General features: G+C 46.8%; 1 protein-coding gene across 10 annotated transcripts in view; it reads left to right on the top strand.

The window, feature by feature from the left end:
* Atxn7l1 (ataxin 7 like 1) overlaps nucleotides 1–26,947 on the top strand; it is a 221,819-nt gene that overhangs the window by 88,516 nt on the left and 106,356 nt on the right. The window contains exon 4 of one of the 10 annotated variants that reach the window (XM_055624499.1): nucleotides 12,240–13,450. The exons of the other annotated variants lie outside the window; for them this stretch is intronic. Within the exon in view, the coding sequence (XP_055480474.1) occupies nucleotides 12,240–12,325 (86 nt within the window). The 3' untranslated portion in view covers nucleotides 12,326–13,450. Of the gene's footprint in view, nucleotides 1–12,239; nucleotides 13,451–26,947 lie in introns of those variants that run through there. 10 annotated transcript variants of the gene reach the window in all.

Here is a 26,947-nt window from a genome sequence, read left to right as displayed (position 1 = left end):
TGGAGAGGTTTTCTGCTCTTCTGCATAAGTGGCAGCCTCTACTTAATATACAACCTTCTAAAATGAGTCCTTTCTTACAGAAGGTAAGCTTCCTAACTAGGCAGCCCTCTGGGGAACACCTCAGTTACCAGGAAACTTGCATTGGCTGAGCCCTAACCCACTGGCCCACTTTACCATCAGCTCTGGTGGTGTCTAGCATCATCCTGGTGGTAGCACTATTCCCAAGTTCATGTGATAGCCCCTTATCAATGCAAGTGGACAGGGGGTGGACAGGAGTGCCATTGAGATTCTGCCACTTCAGCCCAGAACCCTGCAATGTTCTAGAGCCTGTGACGTTCACCTTGTGAGACTCTAGTGACTGTTGATGAGGAACCTCCAGTTCTTATGATCAACCTTTGTTTTTTGAAGGGGCTGATGGTGATAAGAGAGGCTGGAAGAGCAGTGAGGAGGCCAAGGGTGGAGGGGTCTGCTCCCCGAAAGCCACTCTGCTCTGTCCATGTATTATGTAAGAAACAGCAAGACCTTCACTACCCAGTGCTCATCCTAGAGAGCTCTGATGGTCCTTCTTGTCTTCTTTGTCCACTCATCACCCACTCCCACTTATCCACAGAACTTGCAGGCCTGTCATTGATATGATGCAACTCTGCATGCATCCTTTTTTAAAGTTTGGATTCTCTTTCTCTGCCTCTCTTCCTCTCCCTCTCCATATGTGTGTGTGTGCATGTATGCCTGTGTGCCTCTGTGTGTGTGTGTGTGTGCGCGTGCGTGAGAGAGAGAGTGCGCGTGTGTGCCCGCACACACGTTGCTAGGGATGGAACCCAGGACTTTGTACATATTGGATAAGCATGTAACCACTAAACACCTCCACCTCCAGTGTGGTCTTTTGATATTTGACTCACTGTGGCTGGTGCTGGAATTGTGTTGGATGGGCAGTATCTTTGTAGGGAGAAGACAGCCATCTGGTTCGGGCTACTTGCAGTAATTTCATGAGCTAGTGCTCTCATCTGTAGGCACATACCCTGTATTTTTCCTGTGTATACCTGTGCAGCTGTCTCAGTCAATATTCTGTGGCTGTGAGGAGACACCATGACCATGGCAACTCTTATAAAGGAGAGCATTTAAGGGGGGGCTTGCTTACAGTTTCAGAGGTTTAGTCCATTGTCAGCATGGCAGCACACAGGCAGATATGGTGCTGGAAAAGGAACTGAGCTTTCTAAATCATATCCTTAGGCAGCAGGAGAGTGAGCACTGGACTGGTTTGGGCTTTAAAGCTCCAAAGCCCACCCACAGTGACACACGTCCTCCTACAAGGCCACACCCACTCCAGTGAAGCCACACCTCCTAATCCCTGAAGAGCTACACTGCTCTGCTCCCTAATGACCAAGCATTGGAATATGTGAGGCCCATTCCTGTTCAAACCACCACAGCAGCCTTCCTTACTTGCTTTTCAGAAGTTCTTAGCTCTGTGAAAGAGCAAGCCATACAAACTGTTTTCTTGATTCTAGGATGGCATTAATTATAAGATGCCCAGTTAGTTGAACAGCTCCTTTTCTCAGGTGCCAGACTGGACAAACAGTCTGTTTGTCCAACCAGCATTGGTGAGACCTATTGAGTATAATGTGTCTAAATAGGACACAGTCTGGAGAGTGTACCAAACACAGCTTCTTTGCTGTAGGACAAAGTTGTGATGAATTTATGTATATGCCTTCTTTCCTCTTACTTCATCCACCTCTCAGGCCAGAATTTAGTTCAAAGTCAAAATAGTGCAGCCATAATGAGCTGAGAGTTTCCTGTTTCTTGTGCTACAGCTGAGAGACCACACATACCAAAGTACACTGCACTGCTAATAACTGGCAACTCAGGTGTGTGGTTTTATTTTTCAATCATAAAACGTATCGGGGCAGGGGTTTACTACTGTTTTAATTTTGATGTCTGGTTTAATTTGTGATGGTCCAAGAATATTAACTATGCTATTCTGTTTATAACATACTGTATACTTCCTTAGAGATTAGCAAGAGTAGGGACAGTTTCTGTATGTAGTGGCAATTTTCCGTGTTGGAAAATTTACACAGCTTTCGTTTGGGTATAGGGTTGAGTATATTTATTATTTTTGTTCTCATGTTGTATGTCCTAACCATGTTGTTGCTTACACTGTAGTTTCTGGCAGTGGAGCTGCTATCAATCTCCTGTAGTGGTTGTAAAATTCCACTCTTTCCTGTAACCCTAATGGCTTTACTTTACAGTTTTGAGGCTGTTTGGTTAAGCACATACTGCCTTGAATCAAACCTTTCTAGTGGTTGGTGTCTTTGTACCTTGGGTGATTAATTTGCCTATGGTTCTGTTTTATCTGAACAACACTGCTATCCAACCATCTTTTGGTTAATTTGTATTTGTCTCACTTATCTCTACCAAGTCTTTATTTTCAATTTTTTGATGTTATTTTCTTTTAGGAACTTTTCCTATAGGCAACATATAGCTTTTTTTTTTTTTTTTGCTTTTTGAGACAGGGTTTCTTTCACTGTGTAGCTTTGGCTGTCCTGGACTTGCTTGGTAGAACAGACTGGCCTCAAACTCACAGTGATCCACCTGCCTCTGCTTCCCTGAGTGCTAGGATTACCATGCCTGGCATATATCTAGCTTTTTAAGAGACCCATCTGCTAATGTCTTTTAATAGGTGAGTTTTATCCATTTACATTTATTGTGATTTCTTAATATACTTGTACTTATTTCTTTCTTTTAATTTATATTTGTTTATCTTGCTTTTTCTCTGTCCCCGTACTTTAGATTTTATTTTACAATTTCTATTTATTTAGTGATTACTACATTTTATCATGCATATTGAACTATAGGGTTTTTTTTTCCTAATAAAAATTGAAGTTACACAGAATCTGTGTCTTCTCAAACAACACAGAGGCCTTTGCATACTTTACCACTTAGAATGAACTGCTAATTGCAACCTAAAACACTGGCAGTGCAATGTTAAACTACTTAATAATGGAAGGATTGGAGACACAATGGCTACTGTGGAAGGCCTGAGCTTTTTGCTAATTCACTGCGTTTTATACCTTGACTTATTTGGGACATCTCTCCGGTGTAGAGTGAAACATTCATTTATTCATGGCCCATAAACACCTATATCTCAAGTTCATTTTAAAATGTATTCAGAGGGTGAGGGGGCTGCAACAGGGATATAAAGCAAAGAATAAATAAATAAATAAATAAATAAATAAATAAATAAATAAATAAATGAAAGATGTAAAAGAATAATAAAATGTATTCTGAAAGTAGAACTTAGAATCCTGTGGCCCACTACCAGGGCCCTGTTTTCACAATCATATGTGTTATTTGTCATGATTTCCGGTGGGACTATCAGAGGGGTTCTTTCATCCTGGCACCTGTTTATCTATACTAGCTTCTCAAACCTCAATGCACATACAGACCTATGCTCTTGCTAGAGCATAGATTCTGATTTGGTAATAGCTCCCCTGGGTGATCCCGTGCTTTTACTCCACAGTCCTCACATTAAGGAGCAAGGACTGGGAGAGTTAACTGTAATTAGGAAATTGTGGGTTGTAGCTATAGTTCGGAGAGTTCCCTGATACTTTCCAGGTCATTGAACACCAGAAGAAATTCTCTGCAGCATTTTGGGGTCTGGGATATTTTTACTTCTGAAGGTCTCTCTCTATGACTGGCAGAGCCCCTCTGTCCCACTTCCAGCCTGGGTCCCACTGGCAGAGGGTGAGGGAGTGTTTATCGGGGACTCTGGGTGGCCCTCTGCATCCTTTTCACTCCTGCCCCTGCTGAGGTCAAGTCTCTGTGTCATTTGATGGGCCTCTACCAGTCAGTGGCCTGTGGAAGTGCCTGCTCAAGGCAGGGGCAGGCTGCCTGGTAAATTTATGTTTTAGACAAGCTTTTAATAGAGATACACTTTTAAATAGTAACCAGGAACAAGACTCCCTTCTCTTCACGGGTATCCATTTATAGGACTCAGCTGTTGAAGCTCAAGGGTAGCATTAGGCTTAAGTTTAATCTTCTGTATACTGTAATTTACAGCAGCGAGGAAAGCACTGTAGGTACAACTGTTTCAGTCGTTCGCCATGATAAATAGCTATTGCTCTTGGCGAAACAGAAATGCCATCTCCACTTCCCGCTTATGAATATTGAATCGGCCCAGGCAGGCTTACGCTGCACAAGTTTAAAGGGAAATTCCCTGATTGATATTATGTGTATAATCTCCTGGTCACAGCTGCCACTCTCCTGCCACGTGCACCAAGTTGGATCTTGATGCAGGTGGCCGTGCTGTGGTTCATGTATGTTTCTGGTGTGGTGAACGCAGCACACAGGAGCTGAGCCCAAGTGCAAAGCCTGTTAAAGGCGGCAGCTTTACACCAAATGCCAGGCGCTGTTAGAGATGGTGTAGCTAAGGCAGGGAGCCACCCACTGGGATCAGGGAATTATCTCTGGTGAGAATCTGATGCAGGAAAAATAAAAGAAGTGTGATTCTGTGGAATTCCTGAAGGATACCAATTAGGGAAAGGGAAACAAATGGCAGGGTGAGGGAAGGGGGGAAGGTAAAGGGGAGCCTAGTGTGACCTCCACTAAGTTCCTCTCAGTTCACTCTCTGCTGTTGAGCAGACACATAACGCATATTCAGGTAGGACAACAGGGTGGGGTGGCTGTCTTTGCTCAACTGGCCGTCCTACAAGCCAGGCTTCCAGGAATTTTCTCTCTCAGCCCCAGTCTCTTTCCTAACAGCTATCTTTCTTTTCCAAAGAGGTCCTTAGCTGCAGTCTTTGTCATGTTTATGAGCACCCACGGTGTGCCAAGCAGATTTCAGAACACTTCTGAGCTGTGTTGCTGCCTGCCTCTGACCCTGTGACATCGGCTCTGTCTTCTGTGGTCACACTCCCTGGTGCCCCCTGTCAATGGGTGCCTCTATGCAGAGTAGCTCCCCTGAAAACGCAGCGCTTGTGTGCTCCCTGCTGCCTCTGGCATTGAGTGTTTGTCTACCTTTAGGAAGCCCTTACATCAACACAGCATCTTGCCGTGTGCATGCAAGCGCTCTCCCACAGGTTTCAAATTTGAACTGACAGAGGAATGCAGGAGGTACATAGGGGAGTGGTGGCTTTGCAGATTTAGAAGAAAAAACAATCAGAGACCATAAACAGAGGCAGAACTGGGATTCAAACTCCCTCCCAGGGCTCTTCCCCACTATTACAACCTCTTTGCAGTTTGCAGCACCAAAATGCACAGCGGTAGCAGAAACACTGTGCTCTCTCCAGAAGGCAAATGCACCTTTAGGAAAGTTCAAATTCAGTTTCTAATGCAGGACTTTCTAGTGCAGCAAAGGAGCACATTTTCCAGCTAACACATCAGTCCTCCACCGGACACCTGAGCTCTCTTGTGGTAACTGGTAGAAAACCACTCCAGTGATGCGAGGCTGAAGGAAGCTCTGCCCTGCTTAGCCTAAAGATTTGCCATCAGAACCAGAGTTACAGTCATTTCAGCGGGCATTACAGGCAGTAATGTTCTGCGATCGAGTGAATTCTTTCAGCATGCTGAATAGCTGCCACTGGGCGCTGAGAGAAAGATGTAGACCGAGGGGCCGAGTGAGTGCTCTGTGCATGTAAACCTACTAATGAGAAGGGGTTTGCAGAAAGCTAGGCGGTGACAGCCCTGCTGGCAGAGCCAAAGCCGCTAGTTAGTATTCTGAAGCTCCAGCCCAAACACAAATGCATCTCCATCTAGACAGCACTCGCATTCCCAGGCCTCAGATGGGTTCGTTAAACAGGAAGTTAAGAGGAAGCAATCCAGGGATTGTATATGACAGAGAGACTTGGCAATTTTAGCTTTCGTGACCTTGATGTAGCCTCCTACCTCTGTTTGCCCATTTGCGGAATGGGTACTGGATTCTGCTCCAAGGTTATTATTAGAAATGATAAATCTGAAGTTGCCTTGGCATGTAGCTTGTGCTAAAAATATGCTTGCCGCCACGTGGAGAACAGGCATCTTTAGATGAAATATATAATGAGGGTAGACGGGAAACATTGGTTGCTGGCTGCAGGGGCATGGGCAGAGACTGACAGTGGGAAGGGAGGGGCCGGTGCTGGGCTTGGGAAAGCGAACAGAGACCATCTAAGAGGCTGTCTCTGGCTGCATGGTGGAATGCTCAAACAAACACAAAATGACATTCTGCAGCCTGGCTTGAGTGTAGGAATGGGAGGCTACAGATGAGTGTCTGTCTTTTCACACTGCAGGCTCTGTATTGAAGCCCAGCGCCCCTGCATTCTAGACGGTTTGAAGGAGTAGCAGGGAAGACCCAAGTCAGCTAGTGTTCTTCGTGGCTCCAAGCTGCACTGTGTGAAGGGCATTAGGTTAGGGAGACCGGCAGAGAGCTTGAGTCTCCAGCTACAGTGCCAAGGCTTGATTTGGTCTCTGACATTCCTAAGTGACTTCTGCCAATCCTTCAGCCTCTCTACGCCTCAGTTTTCTCATCTGTAAAGTGGGACTAACATAGTACCTGACCCATAGAGGTGTTCAGGAAGACAGAGTAGACAGCTGGGACTGTAGCATGGGAGAAAGTCTGGTGTTGGGGCAGACGAGCATGGTGAGGCCTTTGTCCAGCCTGCTGGGTTCCCACTCATGGTAGAGGTTGGCACACAGGTAATGTGACCAACAGAAGCTCATCTCTAGAGGCTTAATATATGCAAGGTGTCCTTCCCAGCCCCCAAAGACATTAGATTATTTTTTGGTGGTGTGTAAGTAGAAGCTCCGTGTTATTTCCAGAGATGGGAAGGAACAAGGGCTGTATCTGGAATGAGAATCAGGCTCTGACAACCCACCAGCTGCCTAGAAGAGAGGCACGAGAGCTGTTTTGCTCAGATCGACCATGCTGAAACCCAGTGCATTTCCTTCTTCCCTTCAGGGATGTTAGAAGATTAGGGGTGCTGTACTGCCAAAAGCAGATTCCGGGCCACAGCATTTTGGATATTTACTACTCACCTCGTACAGGCCAGTTTTTCCTCAAGAGTTGTTGAATGATACCGAATCTCTCTGAGTCTTGGAATCCTGCACATGAGTGCAGGATTTATTTGTCTTTCTCCAGCAGAGAAAACTGCCATCTTCTCGAACTCTTGCTTCATTTCCTGGTTCTTCCCCTCCCCCGCTCAGTACAGTGTAGGGTGGACATCTCAGGCTCACAGAGCAAGTATTTTGCAGTCCATTGGTGAAAGGAGATGTCACCAATGGAGGGTGTTTGCCAAAATGTGGTCATATAATGGGAAGAAGTGTCAGCTTCTGGCACAAAATCCAGTCCCCCTGGGCATGCACCCAGCCTAAACAGCTCCTTTAAAACCAGAAGCAATTTGTCATCTTCTGATTCCCTTCCAACACCGTCCGCATCACAGGTAGACGAATGAGGTAGCACATGGATGCCCAAGTACAGGAGCATCTACTCCCAGCTGTCTTCTGTATGAAGAGTACCTGTAGGGTGGTTCCAGGGTTCAAGACTGTGGCCATAAGCAAATTTCTTCATTGCTCGTCCCATTTATATGCAGGCAGGAAATGCTTTCTCAGAATCTCCCAGCCTCCAGTGCGCCATTGATAGGTACGTTTCTCGTTTCAGAACCCAGAAGTGAATCACCCACTTGTGAGCTCAACATCTCATGTCTGTAGTTCCACGGAATGCTACTAATCAAATCAATGTCTCAGCAAAAGCCAACAAGCATTCCTGAATTAAAAATAGAGAGGGGTTGGACTTTCTGTTTTAAAAAGCGGTGATTATGGAAAGCTGGTGGGATAAGCTAGGCGGATATACGTCAATTCCCTCCAGTTGGAACCTGTAGAGCAGCTTGAGAGATGCCGAAAGGTTCTCTGCTCAAGCCCCACAGACTGGGTCCCACGGTTATGTAAAAGCACCTGCTTATTCTCAGGGAGATGCTGAGGCCTCTGAGCTAATTGCTAACCTCTTTGTGACCAGTGTGTGACTCCCAGCCCCTTGAACTGGCATCCTTGGATTTCCCCAGTCTTGACAGGCCTTGTCATAAAGCAAGAGAGGAAAGACAGCGCAGGCCTCAAGGAAAGCATTCTCTACCCTAAGTAAAAGGGCTGTGTGGCTCAGGAGCTTAGTTAGACAAGCCTTGTACCCACTCCAAGGGGCTGTGTGTTGGTGGGCCGTTTGCACAGATGTGATCTTTCTGCCTCTGAACTTGCTGGTCTTGCCTCTTGTGCCTCTGTTCTTCGTCTCCTGAATCTGTGCTTGCTATTTCTGCTTGTAGAATGGAGGGAGGGTGGGGTGAGTACATGAGAGCCCTGCCATAGGAAGCACCCCAGGTTTCTTGGCTGTCAGACTTTATTTAGACTTGTAGAAACAGAGGGGCAAGCTCCTACTTCCTGGAGAATAGGGGAACAACAAGCTGGTTTATTGAAAGATGAGTATGAACATATGCCACAGCAGGTCCTTAGTGCAGCCGTGTATTTCGTGTGTGCCAGAGTCATCATGCAGGCTAGAATCATGTAATGTTTTTAACATGCTGAAACAGCTGTACAAGGCACATTCACTGACTTTAGAAAGGCTGCTTGATCATTGTAAGGGTGATCATTGTAGGGGACAGTTTTGCCGTGCCTTCTGTCCACGGAAAGAATGACCCATGACTCCCAGCCCTTGAATTCTCGTCCTGGGGTTTCCCCAATCTTGGCGGGCTTTGTCATGAAGCAAGAGAAGAAAGACAGTGCAGGCCTCGAGCAAGCCATTCCTTACCGTCTCGCCGTTGCCCTGGAGCTCAGTGTCTGGCATACTGGGTGCTCTGTCACTGTCTTCTGAAGGAATGAATGGGCCACTGAATAATTTAATCCCTGATGCTTTCAGTCAGGCTCCTCTCCCTGTAGACAAGCTTCGGAACAACGCAGCTAGTGAAAGTGAATTCCCCGGGGCCCCACCTTCAGCTTGCCTTTCCATGAGCCTGGGCTATGAATGTGTGCATGTGCCTAGCAAGGTCCGACTACCAGCGGTACCTCTGGCCTGAAAACAGTGCTGAGGACACTGCTGTGAGGACACTTAACGACTCAGGTCCTTTCTTCCCTTCCCCAGATCCTCTAAGTCAGTGCCTGTCAGAAAAGAGGTAAATTTTATTAAAAAAAAAAAAAAAAATCTTGGGGATTTCACCAAGTGGAAAAGTACCTTGGGTTTTGGTGTTGCCGATTTGTTTTCGTTTTTAACCAGGAAATACATGTAGTGGGCTCTGTTGATAGAGTACTTGCCTGGCTTTGCTCAGGGCTCTCGGTTCAGTTTCAGCACTGCAGGAAGTGGAGGCAGGAAAATCAGAAGTTCAAGGTCGTCTTCAGCTATATTTCATGTTTGAAGCTGGCCTGGGGTACGGGAAACACAAACACACACACACACACGCACGCACGCACGCACACACACACACACAAACACACGAGGTGGGGGAGTGGCAAACACAACATTCTGCCCTTGTGTACTAAAAGAGATGGATATCCAGGGGCCACCTTCTGCACGTCGGCCTGTGCTGCCAGAACACAGCGTGGCCAGCTAGAGTACAGTCGTACACCTCGCAGCGTGTGAATCCGATTGCATCTCCGTTCAATTTTTGGAACCCCTGCCCTGTGTCAGAGGCATTTAACTGCAAAGTCAGAAGATGTGACCTTTCTCGGACACCACAGAGGAGCAGGAAGGACACAGGAGACGCACCTGGAAGGACTAAAGGGAACGTGTTGTCTGCAGACCTTTTCATTTGGCTGTGGGCCTGGCTGATGTCATTTGGCCCCGGGATTCAGAAACAAGAGGGAGTTTGTGGCCCAAAGAAGGCTGCCCTCTGCAGAAAGTCATTCTCCTAGTGGCAGGTGTCACTCAGGGTGGCAAGCAAGGAGATGGAATGCCAAGCTCAGGCCTCTTTTCTTTTCCCTGGAGAGGCAGGAACAGGCATGTTTGAGCCTGGCCTGGGATGCAGTAATCACATGCACGCATACACACGCATACACACACACAGGAGGTGAGGGAGTGGCGAGAGCATTCCTAAGATCACTGGGGACTTTTCCTCTGAGGTAGTGTGTATGAGTAGCCTATTGCCTCATAACAGAACATTTAACAGTGACAAGTGATGGAAATGTATGGTATTGAACACTTGTGTGGGTTAGAGAGCTAGGTGACTCTGGCTCCAGGTCTCTCATGAGGTCACACAGCTCTGAGGTGGGACAATGTCCCAATTAAAGGATATCTTGAGACACATGAGCCCAGGAACCACACAGCTCTGAGGGGAAGCCTCCTCAGCAGAGGCATTGCATTTCTTAGGAAAGGGTGTCCCCATCTGAGCTGAGGAGCTCAGGAACCTAGCCCTGATCTACCTCTTTGCTTCTTCCCTTCTTCTCTTCATTGCTTCTCTGCTTATAAAAGAGATTTATTGGAAGTGTCCAGAGTGTTGAGGGATCAATCCAGGGTTGGCTCCCCCTGTTCCCAGGAGAGAACAGCAGGGAATTTAGCATACACAGTCTTTATATAGGATTTCTTAGGGGGCGGAGCTTAATAGGGCAGAGATTTCCAAGGTAAGGATTAGTGGGATTTCAAGTCCTGAGCTTGGGGGACTCAGGGATTGATGTTTTTTCCTGTCCAGGGATTGATGGGTTTTCCTGGAATTGGTGGAAGTTCAAGGATTGGTAGGTTTTTGTCCAGACTTTTCACCTAAAATTATTATAATCTGGGAAGGGTCCTATTGAGGGTGTGAAGATGACCTTTGTGACAGTTACAGAGGCTGGAACTGCTGTTATGACAGAGGTCTGGGGGAGGGGCCTGGCTGCCACAGCTCCTCAGGCACTGGCCACTTTCCTGCCTTGAGGGTTTGCAAAGTACACACACACACACACACACACACACACACACACACAGTTTGCAAAGGGAGTCTATGAGTGGCTCGGCATGAATATGAGCAACATCCACAGAGCTGCTCATAACTCAGTAGTTGGCCTTCCCTAGAGCAGAGAGAGAGCCTCAGGGTTGAGACAGTGTGCTTTGCTTTTCTGTGTTTGCTAGAGGTGATTCCGTAAGTGCAGCATGCAGGCACACATGGTGGGGTTGAGGAGCGAAGTCCTGTGCCACCAAGGAAAGGGCGACTCTCCAACAGTGAACCTCTTGCATCCACATCTTACCAGGTTCAGAGTCTCAGAACAGTAAATAGGGCTTTTGGCATAAAGGCAAAGGGGGTTATGGTCCTTGGGACCACGTGGCTTACACCTGAGGAGAAGGAGCCAGGAACTTTGCAGGATGGAGTCAGGCCCCTTTCTCCTTCTGTCCAGGTTGAAAAGGTGATTTACTTAGAAGGAACTGAAGCCTCTGGTGAGTGTCATGGCTGTGATTTATTTCTGAGAGGAGGAAGGGGAAGGCTGCTGAGAGAACCAGCTCTGCTGGGCAAGAGAAACAGCCAGCCTCAAGCCTGCCCTTTCAGTGCCCAGGAGGGTAGGAACTCCGACACAAGAGGTGTCCTGGGAGGAGGATATCAGGAAGATACAAGAATGGTCCTGTTTAGGAGGTTGGCAACTCCAGAGGGACCTGCGATCAACCTTTTGCAACCAGAGTCCCCGAGTCCTACTAAGCGCTTTTCCCATGGTGGGAGGAGGCCCACTGTGGTCACCCTGTCCTCCTCGAAGGGTGCCGGGTGGCAGTGCTCTGAGGACACAGCCGTCATTGGCCATACTTCTGTGTGTGTGTCTTATCTCCCCATCATCCCTAGGGAATAAGCTAATCAAACTTGCTGATGGTTTTACACCGAGAAGGAGATAGCTAATAACTTGGGTGACAAGTATTAGAATACAATGTGATGTGGATGAATTGGGTCTGTGTATTAAGAGCTATAAAATGAGATTTCATCACAGCATGAATAATGGGGTCTGTGGAAAGGATTAATCAAATACCCCATTAAAAGGTATAGGAATTCCAGTCAGACCGCTCCTGCTTAATTACACTCCTGCCCCCTCCCCACCCCACTCCTTTCTCCCCTGAAATGGCTTTCTGCTAAAAAGAAAAATATGGAAACGAGCTTAGAGGAAATAACGGGGAGACTAGGACATGCGTTTTGCTAGAACCTGATCATGAAGACAGATGTAAGCGGCCTGTGTTTAATGTGGTGGGGGAAGGCAATTGGCATGAGCAATCATTGACAAATGTAATTTCCAGAGGCGTCCTGTTGATACCATTCAGCAAATGCCAACAAAGCATTTACTTTCTAAAGGGAGAAAGCAAGACAGCAAGAGAAATGCAAGCATGTCCTGGAGTGGAGCAGAGAGCCGCCAAGCCCTAGAGCAGCGTCAGGTGTGAGCATGCGCAGTGCAGAAGACACGCACAGCTTCCGAAAGATGGCGCAGGAACTGACTTTGTCTGCGGAAGGCTTCCCGGAAGAGGAGACTCCAGCAGAGAGCCCTGAATTGTGGACAAGCTTCGATGTCCTGCGAATTCGTGAGCACACTCTGGTGACAGGGTCTAGAGAGGAAGTGGGCTTGAGCAGAGCAGGGGGCACCTGCGGGGCTCTTCTCTCCATTTCCACCACCACCACCACGCAGGTCCAAGCTGCCATCACGTCTCACCCGGACAACTGCCAACGCCTTCCAGCTGTTTTCCCTGCTTCCACTCTTGCTCCTCTACAACCCATTCTACACACCAAAATCAGAATCCAAATCAGAGCTGGTCGTGTCATTCCTGTGACTTGTGGCTTCCCCTTGCTCTTGAGCTAAAACTAAAATCCATTCTCATGGCTTCAAGGTCTGCGTGGTCTGAACCACACAGCCTGTGCCGCTCCCTTCCGGAGGTCAGTGCAGCTGGCCTGGAATTTTCAGGGCGTTGGGTCTTCTTGCCATAGGGCCTTTGCACATGCTTTTCCCCTCCCTGACAATGGTTTTCTTCCATCCTGCTTTCCCCAAACTCTGACTCATCCTTCAGAATACAGCTTAATGATTACTTCCTCTTGGAAACGTCCCTAATTTTCACATCTAGACGAGTATTCCCTCATGTGTTGAAAACAAATATTTATTGTGTGAACATATGTTTTAATGTCTGTTTCCCTAAGTACAACACAAGTTCTGTGAGGGCAGAAACTTGGTGTTTATACCCTTCGGAGCCTGTGTATGTTGATTGGATCATGGCATTTAGTTAGTAACAGTAAGACAAACAGAAAAACTATACAGACCAGTCTCTAGAAGAGTGCTGTTATGCATTTTTAACAAGATGGAAACAGGAATTCATGTCCAGCCCCTGCTACCTGCTTGCTATGTTGTTTCAATAAGTGATAGGTCCTTTAGAATCTGTGTCTTCACCTAGACATCTGTGATACTAACAGCCACCTCATATGGTCATTGTGATAATTTCATGAAATAATGTATACAAGATCATTTTTTTGGACTGTAAAACCAGACATAAATATACTCTGTCACTCTCTAGTTGTCTGAACATTGAGTCCTTCTCAAATACCTATTAGATAGCCGGTCGATGGATGGATGATGGTTAAGTGGATGGAGAGATGGATGGATCAGTTACTAGGTAGATGGATAGATGAATGTGTAGCAGGGGGCTGGATGGATAGACCAGTTAGTGGGTGGTTGGATGGATAAATGGATTGATAGATGGGTGGGTGGGGGAACGGATGGATGGATAGACCGGTGGATGGATGGACATGTAATAGTTAAGGGGCTAGTGCAAGTGAGAAGAAGGAAGCCAAAGAGCCAGAGACTTGGGGAGGGAGGGGAGCTCATTGACCCTAATCCTAGCTCATTGGGCCTAATCCTAGCCCCATGTCGATGGGACCGGCGGGGAGAGGTCAGTGAAAATCGCCTAACCCAGGCAGAAAGAAGTCACTGGTGACCTCAGGGCCACTCCCCCTCAGCCTCTTCATGTCTGTGCTGTCAGTGACATGCCTTCATTATAGCTTAATCACTTCACCGATTTTTGTCTTTGGGGGAGAAATCAAATTGATTTGCACATACAGCAAAATTGGTGCAATTCCTCCAGCTGCTGCCAGCAGGTGCTGACAAGTGAAGAAGCGGATGTCTGAGCCTAAGAAAATGCACTAAACATTCACTTTAATAAGGCCTAGAAACCTTCCTTATTTAATAAATTGCCATGGATAATTGGTTTCAGTTTCAAGAGCGGTTTCATCGTTAACTCCCTGTGTCCTGGTAGGATTACTGCCTGTAGGTACAGGCAGGGATTTATGGGATGAGACCCTCCCGTACATATCTATAAGTTTTTTGGGTTTTTTTTCCCTCCTCTTTGGTCACATCCCACTCTGTAGCACTGCCACCCTCCTGGGGCAAGTCACGTGTGAAGGTCTAGACACACACACACACACACACACACACACACACAAACACACAAGTTCTTGGACTGTGTGGCTAGACATTGGCTTCACATCTTTCATCTCATAGATGACTCCAAATAAGAAACAACCTTGGAACCTGCCACAGAGGGCCTCTGAAAGCCTCTGCAGTATAGACTGTCAAAGCAGATGCTGAGCCTGATGGCCAACTGATGGGCAGAGTGAATGGAATTTTATGTAAGAAGTGGGAAATAGTAAGAGCTGGAGGGGACGGGAACTCCACAAGCAGAGCAACAGAACAAGAGAATTTGAACACAGGGAACTTCCCAGAGACTCATACTCCAACCAAGGACTATTCGTGGAGATAACCTAGAACTCCTGCACAGATGTAGCCCATGGCAGTTCAGTGTCTAAGCAGGTTACATAGTAATGGGAAGAGGGACTGCCTCTGACATAATCTGATTGGCCTGCTCTTTGATCACCTCCCCCTGAGGGGGGGGAGCAGCCTTACCAGGCCAAGGTAGAGGACAATGCAGCCAATTTTGATGAGAACTGATAGACTAAGATCAGAAAGGAGAGGAGAACCTCCCCTATCAGTGGACTTGGGGAGTGGCATGCATGCAGAAAGGGGAGAGAGGGTGGGATCGGGAGGGGAGGAGAGAGGGGCTTATGGGGGGATACAAAATGAATAAAGTGTAATTAACAAAAATAAAAAAAAGAAGCATATGAAAAATACATGAAATCTCTTGGCTTCAAATATGGTTGATTGTATTAGGTCTCAGTGGGGAGGGAGGAAAGAAAGGTAAGCATAGACTAGTGGGGAGAGCCCTGCAAATATTTTGTTTCCACATAGTGGTAGTTAGTATAAAATGTAGATTGATGGGTATCTTCATCCTTTTTCTATAGCTGTAATAAAATACTGAGGTCTAAGTACCTCGTAAAGAAAACAGGTTTATTTAGCTCAGAATACTGGAGGCTAAACACTCAATACCAAGGAACCTCAACTGTTGTGAGGGAACTCTCTTGTTAGGGATTTCTGAGAAGAGCACCATTTACTTGAGAAGCAGGGAAGGAAGGGAAACGGGAGCATGCTGAAGGGAGCTAGCATGTGGGTATTCTTGCTTCAAAACAACCCACTCTCCCTTTCCGAGAGCAACATTAATCTCTTCCAGGCCAGTGACCCATGGCCCAGTGGCCTTGCACTAGACCCAAGCCTGAACTGAAAAAAAGACACAGTCTTCAAAGAGGCTTCTGAGCGGGTTAGAGTGCCCCCTGGTCTTCAGCAGGAATGGCTCAGTAGCATGTGGCTGATCTAAGGATAGACTCATACATGTCTTCATCCTCTCTGTGCTTCTCAGATCAAGGGCTCTCTGTGACAGCTCTGCAAATGCTTGGTCTTATCAGCAGAGCCCTTGCCTTTGAACTGATGCCCATAGACTGAAAAGGAAGTGTACCAAAACCCTGGCCCATCTGTCAGGAGGAACAGATGCAGCACTCTAGAGTTTTCCCATTGTTCAGAAACGGGAGGCCAAAGCTTCAGTTTCAGGTAGAGAACGGTCTTTCAGAACTTCCAGAACCAGACTTGCAGTTGGCTTTCCTGCCCAGCTCTCCTTGGCGAACTATGGCTCTCCTTGAGCTTAAACCTTCTTGTGGGTGAAAAATGCTTTCCAGGAGAGGTCGCCTTACTGCAAGCAGCACACTTAGCTTGCCAGGCCTGAGAAGTGAGCTGATAGAAGGCATAATAGGTTTATTCCCCTGATAAGCTCTGGATTCCCTGCAGGCATGTCTGCTGGGCTCAGACACAGAACTGAAACATCTGGGTAACAGCATCACCAGGCCCAGGCACAGGAAGAGGTTCCAAGAAGCGCTTACCACACCTTTCAGAATGGTGCACTAGGAGGGTAGCTGGGGTGAGGGGGCTTTTGAGTGATATTCGCCCTTTCAGTGAGCAGGAATTGAGATTAATTTGGCTTTGAGAATTTAAATGCACACATTGTGACTGCTGGCCTATGCCCTAGAGCATTGTAAAGTCAGGGCTGGAAAAATCTTTTACTGTCTACACTTTTAGAGCAGGAACTCAACTCAGTCTTGCAAGTAGATTTTTTTAAACTCCAGAGCCCAGGAAAGAAATTGTCTGCTGGTCAAATTTGCATTTGGTGCCTTCTTCCTTCTTGTGCCTCCTGCTCCTACCCTTTCTCCACTGTGAGCTGGCAGGAGGCCTTGCAAGCCTGATTTCTTTTACCAACACAATCCTTGGGAGAACCAAGGAAAGAAATAAGAATGGAGCAATAGCCTGAGACCAGTCAGGCCTAACTTCTGCTGTCCCTCTCGTTATTTCGGTCTCTTTCTTGCCCACACCACTAACCCTGTAATAAAAATTGGAAGAGAATTTCAGTCACCTGTTGAATTTGCAAAGCACGTTGATAATTGCATCTTTTGGATCAAATTCCTGTTTTGGAACTCTTTGCCCTCCTCTGTAAATCAGAATCTACCCCACACATGCCTGACTTTAAATGGCAAGGGCCCTACCTCTTAGGAGGACACAGCTCATTTATTTTGTTCACTGTGTGGATTTCACAGCTTAGTAGTATATAACTTAGGGACCTGGACTTATTAGGGGTGTCTGGAGGTCACCATTAAGTAGACGGGCTTTTTATTAATCTAGTACTTGATAAGACCTTTCAAAAAGTGCTGACCGTTGTGCTTGTAGGACTACCTGCTGAGGTTAGAGAAAGGGGGAAAAATCTGAACACTTGCATTTCTTGCCCCAAACCCTAAGTAAATGTCCAGATTTAATCTCCCTTTCATCTATAATTTATATTTCATACATTTGAGTGTGGGTAGTGGTTTAGATTTTGTAGGTTCTCACTACATCAGCCTCCTTATTTATGTAATCATGTTTGATGAAGCCTCATATATACAGTCCTGGAGCATCATGTGAGCCAACACCCATTACAGATGTGTTTCCTGCTAGAACAGACTTTATAGGAAGACTTTTTGGCGATGCATTTCCTTGGCCACTTCCAATTGCAGAAAGTATCACACACACACACACACACACACACACACACACACACACACACACCACTATTTCCACAGAGGGTCTCCTAACCTTGCTTTCTTCTTGCCTCATTACCTTGATGTCAAGGATTCCTTGGCCCACACAATCACGAGGAAACAGTGACCATTGGTTGTATCATCCTTATGAACATGACTGACAGGGCTGGAGAGATGGCTTAGCGGTTAGGAGCACTGGCTGCTCTTCCAAGTAGGCCCTGGGTTCAATTCCCAGCATCCACATGGCAGCTCACAACTGTCTGCAATTTCAAGTTCTGGCAGTCTTTCACAGACATACATGCATACAAAACAACAATGCACAAAAATAAATAATTAATTAAAAATGTTTTTTAAAAGAACATGTCTGGGAAACAGAATGATTTTCAGCTGATGTTGCCATTCAAATTGAGTGCATGTGGCCATATTAGAAACTGCAGGTTAGATAGCATAGTCTATAATAAATCCATTTATAAGGTAAGAAATAGATGAGACACAGGCACATAAAGGCTAGGGTGGCTCATGCCGCTAATCCCAGCTCTCGAGTGGCTGAAGGTGGAGGACTGATGAAGGTTCTATGCCAGTGTGAGCTACAGTGAGAGATTGTCTCAAAAGCAGACACACCAAATCAAGATGTGTAGAAGAGCGGACCAGGGTCTAAGGCTCTGCTCTTTGGTGGCAATGCCTGCAGCGACATGAATTCTGAAGATCGAAAAGGGCTCCTTTGGAGGGAGCAGCTAGCCTCTAGTGTCCTAGCCAACACACTCCAGTCTCGGGGATTGGCCCAGTCCTGTCCCTTCAGTTGTATGGCTTATGAAGGTGTCTATTACCTTGGTCTGTACCAGTGTGGCACGTTTGCTCCTTATTTGTCCCCAAGATTTTTTTTTTTTTATGGAGTCTATATGGTGATCTCATGGCCTGTCTTTCAAGAATTTTGGCTTTGGAAGTAGCATCATAGAATAAAATATGCTCTCTCAAGTGGTAAGCTCATCTGAAGCCTCCTCCCCTCTCTGTGGGCTTTGTCTGCTGGCAGGGTCAGGCCTGCGTACAAAGAAGCCTGTGCACGGGGCTTCTCTGAGCTGTGGCTCCTATAAACATCCATGCTTCTCTGGGCTCTTCATGTGGCTATTTCTTTAGCCCGCACTACCACCTCCCCTAAATCAAAACTGGAACCTCACAGGCCTTCTCCCTGCTTGCTGCCATACCCTCCCGGACCTTTACTTAGCACTGAAATTTGTTAGGAGATAGACCTACCTTCCTCCTGCCTCTTTTGTCTCTGCAAATGCCAGGCTGCAAGGAGTGGCTGTCCTAAGGCTGTGGTTTTAGTGTCTCCTCTAGAATGACCATCCTTCCAGCTTGTCTGTGGTCCCGTTAAGGCCTTCGTCCCCATCAGATGAAGATCCACTGAGGTATTTGTAAGCTCAGGGAGCCAGGGCATAATGAGACCCTGGAAACCTGAGGTGGCACACAGAAAGGGCCTCAGAGGGGAAGGGCAGATGCCTCACCCTTATACTTCTTTTCAGGCTAATATTTTTCAGTTGAAATCTAGAAGCCCACAAAAATGCAACATGTTTCGCTTTCGCTGAGCTGCCCAGAACCTACTGGTGGTTTTCTCTTCAACACACATGCCTGAGCTCATGCCCGTTTAGGAATGAATGGGCTAGCTATGGAAATATAGGCTTGGTCTGGTTTTGCCATAGTTCAAGTCTCATAGTAAATACTCAGTAAGTGAGTGTTAGATAGACAAATGGAACCCACAAACAAGGGACCAGACTGGCAAGCACTGTGCAGGCTCAGCAAGGTGGCTAGAGGGGAAGCACCTACCGTCGCTCCACTGTCCTGGGGACATTTTTTTACATCATCTCCACCACTGAGTGCTTCTTCATGGGAATCTTAACAGGTCCCTTCCCTTGACAAGGTGCCTTCTGGTCCTTGACAAGAAAGCCAGTCAGTATGCAGCACTTGGGAAGTAAATGTCCTTGCACATATTTTCCCTCCTGCTCAGCACTTAGTGGCCTAGAAGCTTCTCTACACACTCTGTCTCAGTTTTACTACACATAGTCCCACAGAGGAGGCATATGAGGCTGAGTATGCAAAGTGACATTTGAGGGACAGAACTGTACCTGGGGCTCAGAGCCCCACATCCAACCCGCTACCTACAGGACTCTGCTGGAGACACAGATAAAAAGGATGAAAACTCCGTGCCTGTCCTCTCGAGGCTTCTCTGTTTCAGGAAGGTCCTCGGGAGGCTTGCTGCTTCTCAGGATTCTCTGTGCAGAAGCAGCAGTCAGAATGGATGACTCCATGGTTCTGCTGTAACAGAGGAGACGGGGAATATCAGCAGCAGAAAACCAAAGCTCAGAACTGCAGGGTGGTATGGCCTGGTGATCCCAACACTTAGGAGAGAAAGGCCGGAGGATCAGGGCTTTGAGGCCAGCCTGGGATACATGGGATTGTATCCTAAAAAGCCAGAAGGAGGGAAAGGGAGAGAGAAAGAGACAAGAATGTGTGTGTGTTTGAGTGTGTGTGGGGGGTTCCAAGTTTATTTCAAAGGCCTTGCTTTAAAACTTTTTTCAGATTTATTTTTATGTGTATGAATATTTTGCCTGCATATATGTATGTTTGGGTACTATATGTGTACCTGGTGCCTACAGAGGTCAAAAGAAGACATCAGCTCTCCTAAATCTGGAGTTAAAAATGGTTGTGAGCCACCACTTATGGGCACTGGGAACCAATCCCTGGGTCCTCTGCCAGAGCTGCAAAGTGCTCTTAGCTGCCAAGCCATCTCTCCAGCCTCACAAAGGCCTTACTGTGATCCTATCAATCTCGTCCTTCCACAGACCTCGCTGGAAATGTCCTCACCAGGGCTGGGGAGATGGCTCCGTGAGTAAAGGCTCTTGCCTGGAAAGCATGAGTACCAGACTTTGAACCAACACTGTGTAAATGTTGGTTGGACATGGTTTCCCACCGCATTTCTACTTCCTCCTCAGTTTCCAATCTCTTCTCTCTGCTGATGTTGTCATTGACCCAGCAGAGCTGGCCTGAGGCTGATTGAGGCAGAGAGAGGCCACATGACCTGCCCATGGTCACATGACAAACTCCCATCAGTACTGGAACTTGAGCCCCCACCCAGCCCTGTTCTTTTCCACTTCCTGTACTATGATCTTCGACAAGGGCTTCTCTTCCAGCCGTCTTTGAGGACACCGCGGTTGCAGCCCAGCCACCTGCGAGCCTGCTGTGCAAGCTCCCACCAGCTCCCTTGCTGTTTTGCAGCAGTTCAGGGTGCGCTGACCACTTTGCTGTATATAATCTTTTAATTAGTTTGTGCCTGCAAGAAAGAGCTGCTTCATTTAGAAGCTTAACAGTGAAAATGCCGGAGTCATTTGCCACAATCTTGATGGCATCAGGATGACTGTAGAATCTTCCACTCTTGTTGCTAATCCACTTAGCACCAGGGGCACCAGGGATCACTGATGCAGGGCACAGGTGCTGTGCTGAGGATTCAGAGGGGCTGTGGCTAAGAGACACAGCAGATGGGGAAGGCAGGACCATGGGCAGTACAACATGAGGAGCTTAGACAAAACCTGAGAAGTTGGGGTATGTGTAAGGCCTTGGGCCGTCTGCAGCACGAGAAAGGAAGGGAGGAGAGACAATTAGAACATTACGCTCCTCTTAGGACCAAAACCAGTGGAACTGATCTTCTAGGGACCCAGCTGAAGTCAGTAGTGAGACTGACATAAGCTTTTCCATTGACAGGACTTAGAACTACACGCTGGGAGTAACTAGGAAGCCAGAATGCAACCCCATACACACACCTCCCCCCACACACACCGTTTTCTGATGTGTAATTGAGCTGGCCTGATCAGGTAGAACCTGCTTTGTTAGGTGACCGTGGGACAAGACTGACTACATTTCCCAGAATTCCCTGCCCTGCAGGTTGCTAACCCAGCTAAGCCACCAAAGAACTTCTTGGATGGAGAGGACCTGCTTTGACACATGTGTCTTGTCACTTAGCTGTCTGCTGTGACTGCAACTGCTCTATCTTCTGGAATCTTCTTCAGCTTCATCTGCTAGGCAGGCTTGTATGTTTAGCTCCGTGGAAAGTGGCACTAGCTGGCCCAGGATTTCCTTATCAAATTCAAAGTCAGAAGCCACAAGGAGTGATAAGCTCTTCAGCCCGCTGTGTGGTTCTAGCCAAGGCCTGTGAGTTCCATATTATGCCATGTCTCCTCACTTTTAACCCTTTCCATGCCCAGTTTGCTGCCCCGTAGATTTCACATTTAAGCATTGGACACAAAAGCATGAGCTTCCCAAGACTTTCTGGGGCCCTGGGTATACCTTATGTTTCCTTGGCTGGAGTTCGCACCCGACTTTTCAGTCTGTGAGAAGCCATCCTTCGGTGTGTTATGACCAGCCTTTCCCTCTGTGTGTGTTATAACTGCCTAAAACGATTTGCCCCTTTCACCTGCCTCCTCACCCACTATCCCGTATTCCAGTGACTGGCCAAGGTTAAAAGCCACAGGTAGCTGAGGATGACAAACAGGAAGAGGAAGGGCCATTGCCAAGTGACAGGCAGCTTTGTTTTGAGGAACAGTGGACAAACTGTTACAGTGATTGATAAGTATAATTTTAAAAAGAATTATCATAAATGTAAAATTCTACTATTCATCATGTTTAACGCTTACAAAATATATTGTCCAAAATGCTGACAGGTTAATGGCAGAGGAGGCCGGGGCTGGACATAGGAACTTGACTTTCCTTGGAAGTCACAGCACACACCCTCTGCAGCACATGTGGGCTAGACATACTGTTCCAGGTGCATGATGGGGAATGATGTAAGGCCCCTCCCTGTGTGAACAAACAGCTGGTAGATTGCCTGCCGAGCCCAATGGTCTGGTGCATAAAGACTGTATTTATAGTACAGAGAGAAACCTTGTGACCTGAGCCATTTTTTAAGGATGGTATGTCTAGAACTCACCCTAAGTGGCTCTCAACAATGGGCTTAGGCCTGGTGGAGGAGTGGCAGATAGGCCGACTGCATCCCAGACCTGTTACCTCAGAAGCCCACAAGTAATGCTTCATCTTGTCCTAGCCTCTCTCAGTGGCCCTGTCCTGAGTGTCACAACCGTGAACTTTCTGTCCTCTGCTCCCAAACCACAATTAACAGCTCCAGAGACTAGAATTCCTAAGCTTTCATAAGAGAGGCAAAATGGGTATAAAAGCATGGATTAAGAAAATTGGGGCTGGAAAGATGGCTCAGAGGTTAAGAGCACTGACTGCTCTCCCAGAGATCCTGCGTTCAATGCACAGCAACCACATGGTGGATCATGACCATCTATGATGGGATTGCATGCAGGCAGAACACTGTATACGTAATAAATAAATCTTGGAAAAAGAAAGAAAGAAAAGAAAAGAAAATTGAATCAGGACTGGAGAAAGGACCCAAATTCAGATCCCAGCACCCAAATCAGAGGGTTCAGAACCATCTGTAAGTCCAGTTCCAATGGATCCAACACCTTCTCCTGGCCTCCATGAGCACCCACACACATGTGGTGGATATTCACAGACATAGCTGTGAATAAAAAGAACTAGTTCTTTCTAGAAGAAAGAGCAAACCAAATCACAGGAAGCATCAAACTTCTTTTGAACGATCCTTATTGCATAACTGGGCAGTGGAGGTACACACCTTTAATCCCAGCACTTGGGAGACAGAGGCTGCAGGCAATCTCTGAGTTCTAGGCTAGCCTGGTCTACAGAGCAAGTTCCGGGACAGTTGAGGCTACACAGAGAAAGTATCTTGAAAAGCAAACAAACAAACAAACAAACAAAAATAAGAGAAGAGGGAGAGAACGTTGTTCATTCTTGCCAGGCATCGTGGTGCTCACTTGTGATTCTGGTACTCGGAAGGCTGAGGTAGGAAGGCTGCCATGGGTTCAAAAGTCTGCTTCGGCTACGTAGTGTGTATCAAAAGAAATTTACGGACAAAATTCCTCACTCTACTTTCTTTTCACACACACACACACACACACACACACACACACACACACACAAATAACATTCATTCATGTTTGTGTGTGTGTGTGTGTAATTCATTCATGTTTGTGTGTGTGTGTGTGTGTGTGTGTGTGTGTGTGTGTGTGTAGGTCAGAAGACAACTTTTGGGAGTCATTCCTCCCCTGCCACAAAGGACTCCTGGAGTCACACTCAGGTCCTCAGACGTGGTTGTAAGCACCTTTACCCACTGCGCCATCTCACCTCTCCGTGGCCCTTGACCTTTATTCCTCCCAGTACTACAGAAATAATAATTCCACAAGCCCTGTACTCTTAACTAAATGTATTTCATAGACTTGTACCTAAACCTACCCAAATTGTGCATATTAATAGGAGAGTATGTGGTGCTTTGATGCAAGTAATCATCGATTAGTGAGCGAACGGGTGAACTCTGAACCCAAGATAAGGAAAAGCAGGGGCACAGTGAGCATTTTGTTTTCACATGTTACATAAGCAGATCCATGGCCCGGAGTTGGCATCAGGATGCAAGGTATGGACTTCAGGCAGAGGTCAGGTGTACAGAGGTGTACCGGTCAGGTGTACAGAGGCAGACTTAAGAGTTACTGGCGTACAGGTGCTGCGTGGAGCCTGAGAACTGAGGGGTGAGGATGGCTTCCTTACAGTGTGGTCTCTCTGGAGTGGACAGACACTGACCTCAAAAAGCACACACACCTGTCACTCCTTTGCAGCCTGGTGATTGCACAGCCATGTGGTGTGAAGTAGAGGAAATAGTGCCCAGAATCCAGAGCCAGCTGCAGCACAGGCTAGGTGGAGTTAGCCAGAGACCCACCTGAGCCTGGTTGTATCTTCAGAAGGGTTCAGTTAGGCGGTCCTTCAGAACCCTGCTATTACCTCATTCGGTACAAGGAATGGTATGAGAAACTCAATAGCATCCTGATCCACCGTTCACATGGAGAACTGAGGCCCGACGTGAAGAAAAGGGAAACCGGTCAACTCTGGCACTTGCTTTCTTCAGGGAACAAGGATGTTTACGTTCACAGACCATCTCCCCACATAGGGTACACATACGTGTGCGGATGCGTCTGATACACCGTTCGCTTTATTTTCTCCAACCTGTTTGAGAGTAAGTTTCAGGTGTTATATCTATTTACTTGTTAAGGATTTGAATGTGTATGCCCTAAAATTAAAGATATTTCTCTTAAATAACATAGTAAAATTATCAAAATCGGGATAATTTTGTCAGCTATCTATTATAGCAAAGTTAAAAGCAAGAAAATAATTTAAATTCAGGATTGTGCTGCATTGATCTGTCGTGTGTCTTTTGTCTACTTTGCCATTCCTGGCCTTCGCACTTTTGGAAAGCTACAAGCCAGAGGTGCTATAAAGAGGCCCTTAATTATTTTTCCTCTAATGTTTTTCTTGGGCTCAGGTTATCCATTTGGGAGATGTGGGAGGCTTCTGAGAGTGGTGAGATCTGAGGCTGGAAATGCGGGGTGAATGTAACAGAAAGCAGAAAGTGCTAAGGAAGAAGAGAAAGAGAGGGAAGGAGGAGAAACCCATTGGGTAGGGCAGCAGAGATACCTGACTGAGACACTGAGAGTCTCCCCTGGTCTGGGCACAGCGTATTCCAGTACATCCTAAGTGAACATGTGGGTAAGAGAAAGGTCCCTCTCCCCAGTGGATTTATTCTTCCAGTCATATCGAGCATGTCTAATAGATCATTGCTCCTGCATGGAACCTCTGAGAGCCAGGCTGTTCACTTGTCTCCTTGCGTATGACCTGGGAAATATGCACATTTCTCATCTTAGAAATGGGAAAATAGAGGCCCAGGAGCACAGCTCTTTTGTGCAGAGGCGACCTTGAAGCCAGGGTCTGCCCTCTCGCTCTGCCATTAACAGGCTTCCTCCCAAATCAGCCCTCACTCTGCTCCAAACAAGACTTGAATAAAGGCCTGGTTCTATTTTCCTCTCATGTCAGTGATTGATACTTGATTAATGTTTAGGATTGCCATCTCAGAGAACGTCATTTTCACAGATGCAAAGACCAATTTTGCTGTTACTGAGGCAGAAAGATCTATTTCCTCCAAGTCAGCAAGCAGATTTGGAGGAGCTGTAACCACCAGGGTGTTCTCTGGGTCATGAAGGGAAGCTGAGCCCCCTTGGCACTGTAAGCATTGATGCTGGGTGCCTCAGAAGTCCCCAGCCCCCAACAAGGGCACCACCTGGCACATTCTGTGAATGGCCATTGGCTTCTGAAGTGAAAAATAAATAAGTAAATCCTGAGTGATCATAGCTGTCCTCACCATGTTGCCCTGAGGGGCATGTAGAAGCCGAGAGAGCTCATTTCTTTGACAGATAGAGGTGGTGATCAGAACAACAGCCTGACCTGCCTCCTTAACCTGCCAGAAACTAGCACTGAGATTTGTTCTGTCACAGCTGCTGAGCAAAACAGCATCCTCCTGCGACTCCCATTTAGCCACAGCTCAAGGAACACTGCATGCAAACCTAGCTTCATGCAGCTGTGCTGGGCAGAAGTAGCAGCAACAGTAATGCTGAGTCCCTGGCCCCGTGTCTAGCCCAGACCTTGGCCTTTCTTCCCCTCCATTCATATTCTGTCCTTTTACCTCATCTTTATTCATGTGTCTCTCTGTTCTAGTCAGTGCTCTATTGCTGTGAAGAGACACCATGACCACAGCCACTCTTATAAGGGAAAATATTTCGTTGAGACTGGCATACAGTTTCAGGGATTTAGTCCATTATTGTCATGGCAGGAAGCATGGTGGCACAAAGACAGACCTAGTACTGGAGAGGTAGCTGAGATCTCTACCTTGGAATTGGTAGGCAGCAGGAAGAGAGAGAGACACTGAGTCTGGCTTGAGCATGTGAAAACCTCAAAGCCCAATCCCAGTTAACACACTTCCTCCAACAAGGCCACACCTCCTAACAGTGCCACCCCCTGGTGACCAACCATGATGATTTCCAACAAACGTCACAAGCTTCATAGACAATTCTGCCTAGCTCTACCCATTCAGAAAGGAGGTTCAGTGTGTCTTAGTGGAGACAGTGATATACTAGGCCCACAATAATTCAGGGAGAAGCTTGTTGTCAGGGAGGGGTGACCAAAAAGTGTGAAACTCACTAGGTCACATACTGGTCGTGAGGCATGATACTGAACAAAGGCTGGAGCCAAATTGCCTGAGTTCAAATTCCAGCTGTGCTATTAAATATCAGCAAATTATTGGACTTCAGTTTTCCCAGTGACTCTCCTCCCCACCCCCCCAAAAAGTCCCAAACCAAACCAACCAAAGAATCAAAACAACCGGATGAGAATAATACCTAATTCCCAGTGTTATTTTGAAGACTGAATCAGTTAACAAATATGAAAGCACTAGCCCACCTGGTACACATAAGTGCTGGCCTGCCTGAGTGATGGGAGAGAGAGCTGAAAACACCAGCTTCCTTGAAGTATTCTTTGTGTTTGGATGGTTAAAAATGGACACATGAAGTTCTTCACAGTGGAACCAGCCATGGCCAAGGTGCAGAGGCAGGTGTGCAGGGACATTCGGA

This window comes from Psammomys obesus, unplaced genomic scaffold, assembly GCF_907164565.1.
Source record: "Psammomys obesus unplaced genomic scaffold, mPsaObe1.curated_primary_1811, whole genome shotgun sequence".
Classification (NCBI taxonomy): Eukaryota; Metazoa; Chordata; class Mammalia; order Rodentia; family Muridae; genus Psammomys; species Psammomys obesus.
Note: the sequence above shows the minus strand (reverse complement) of the source record. Positions and strands in the feature narration are given on the sequence as shown.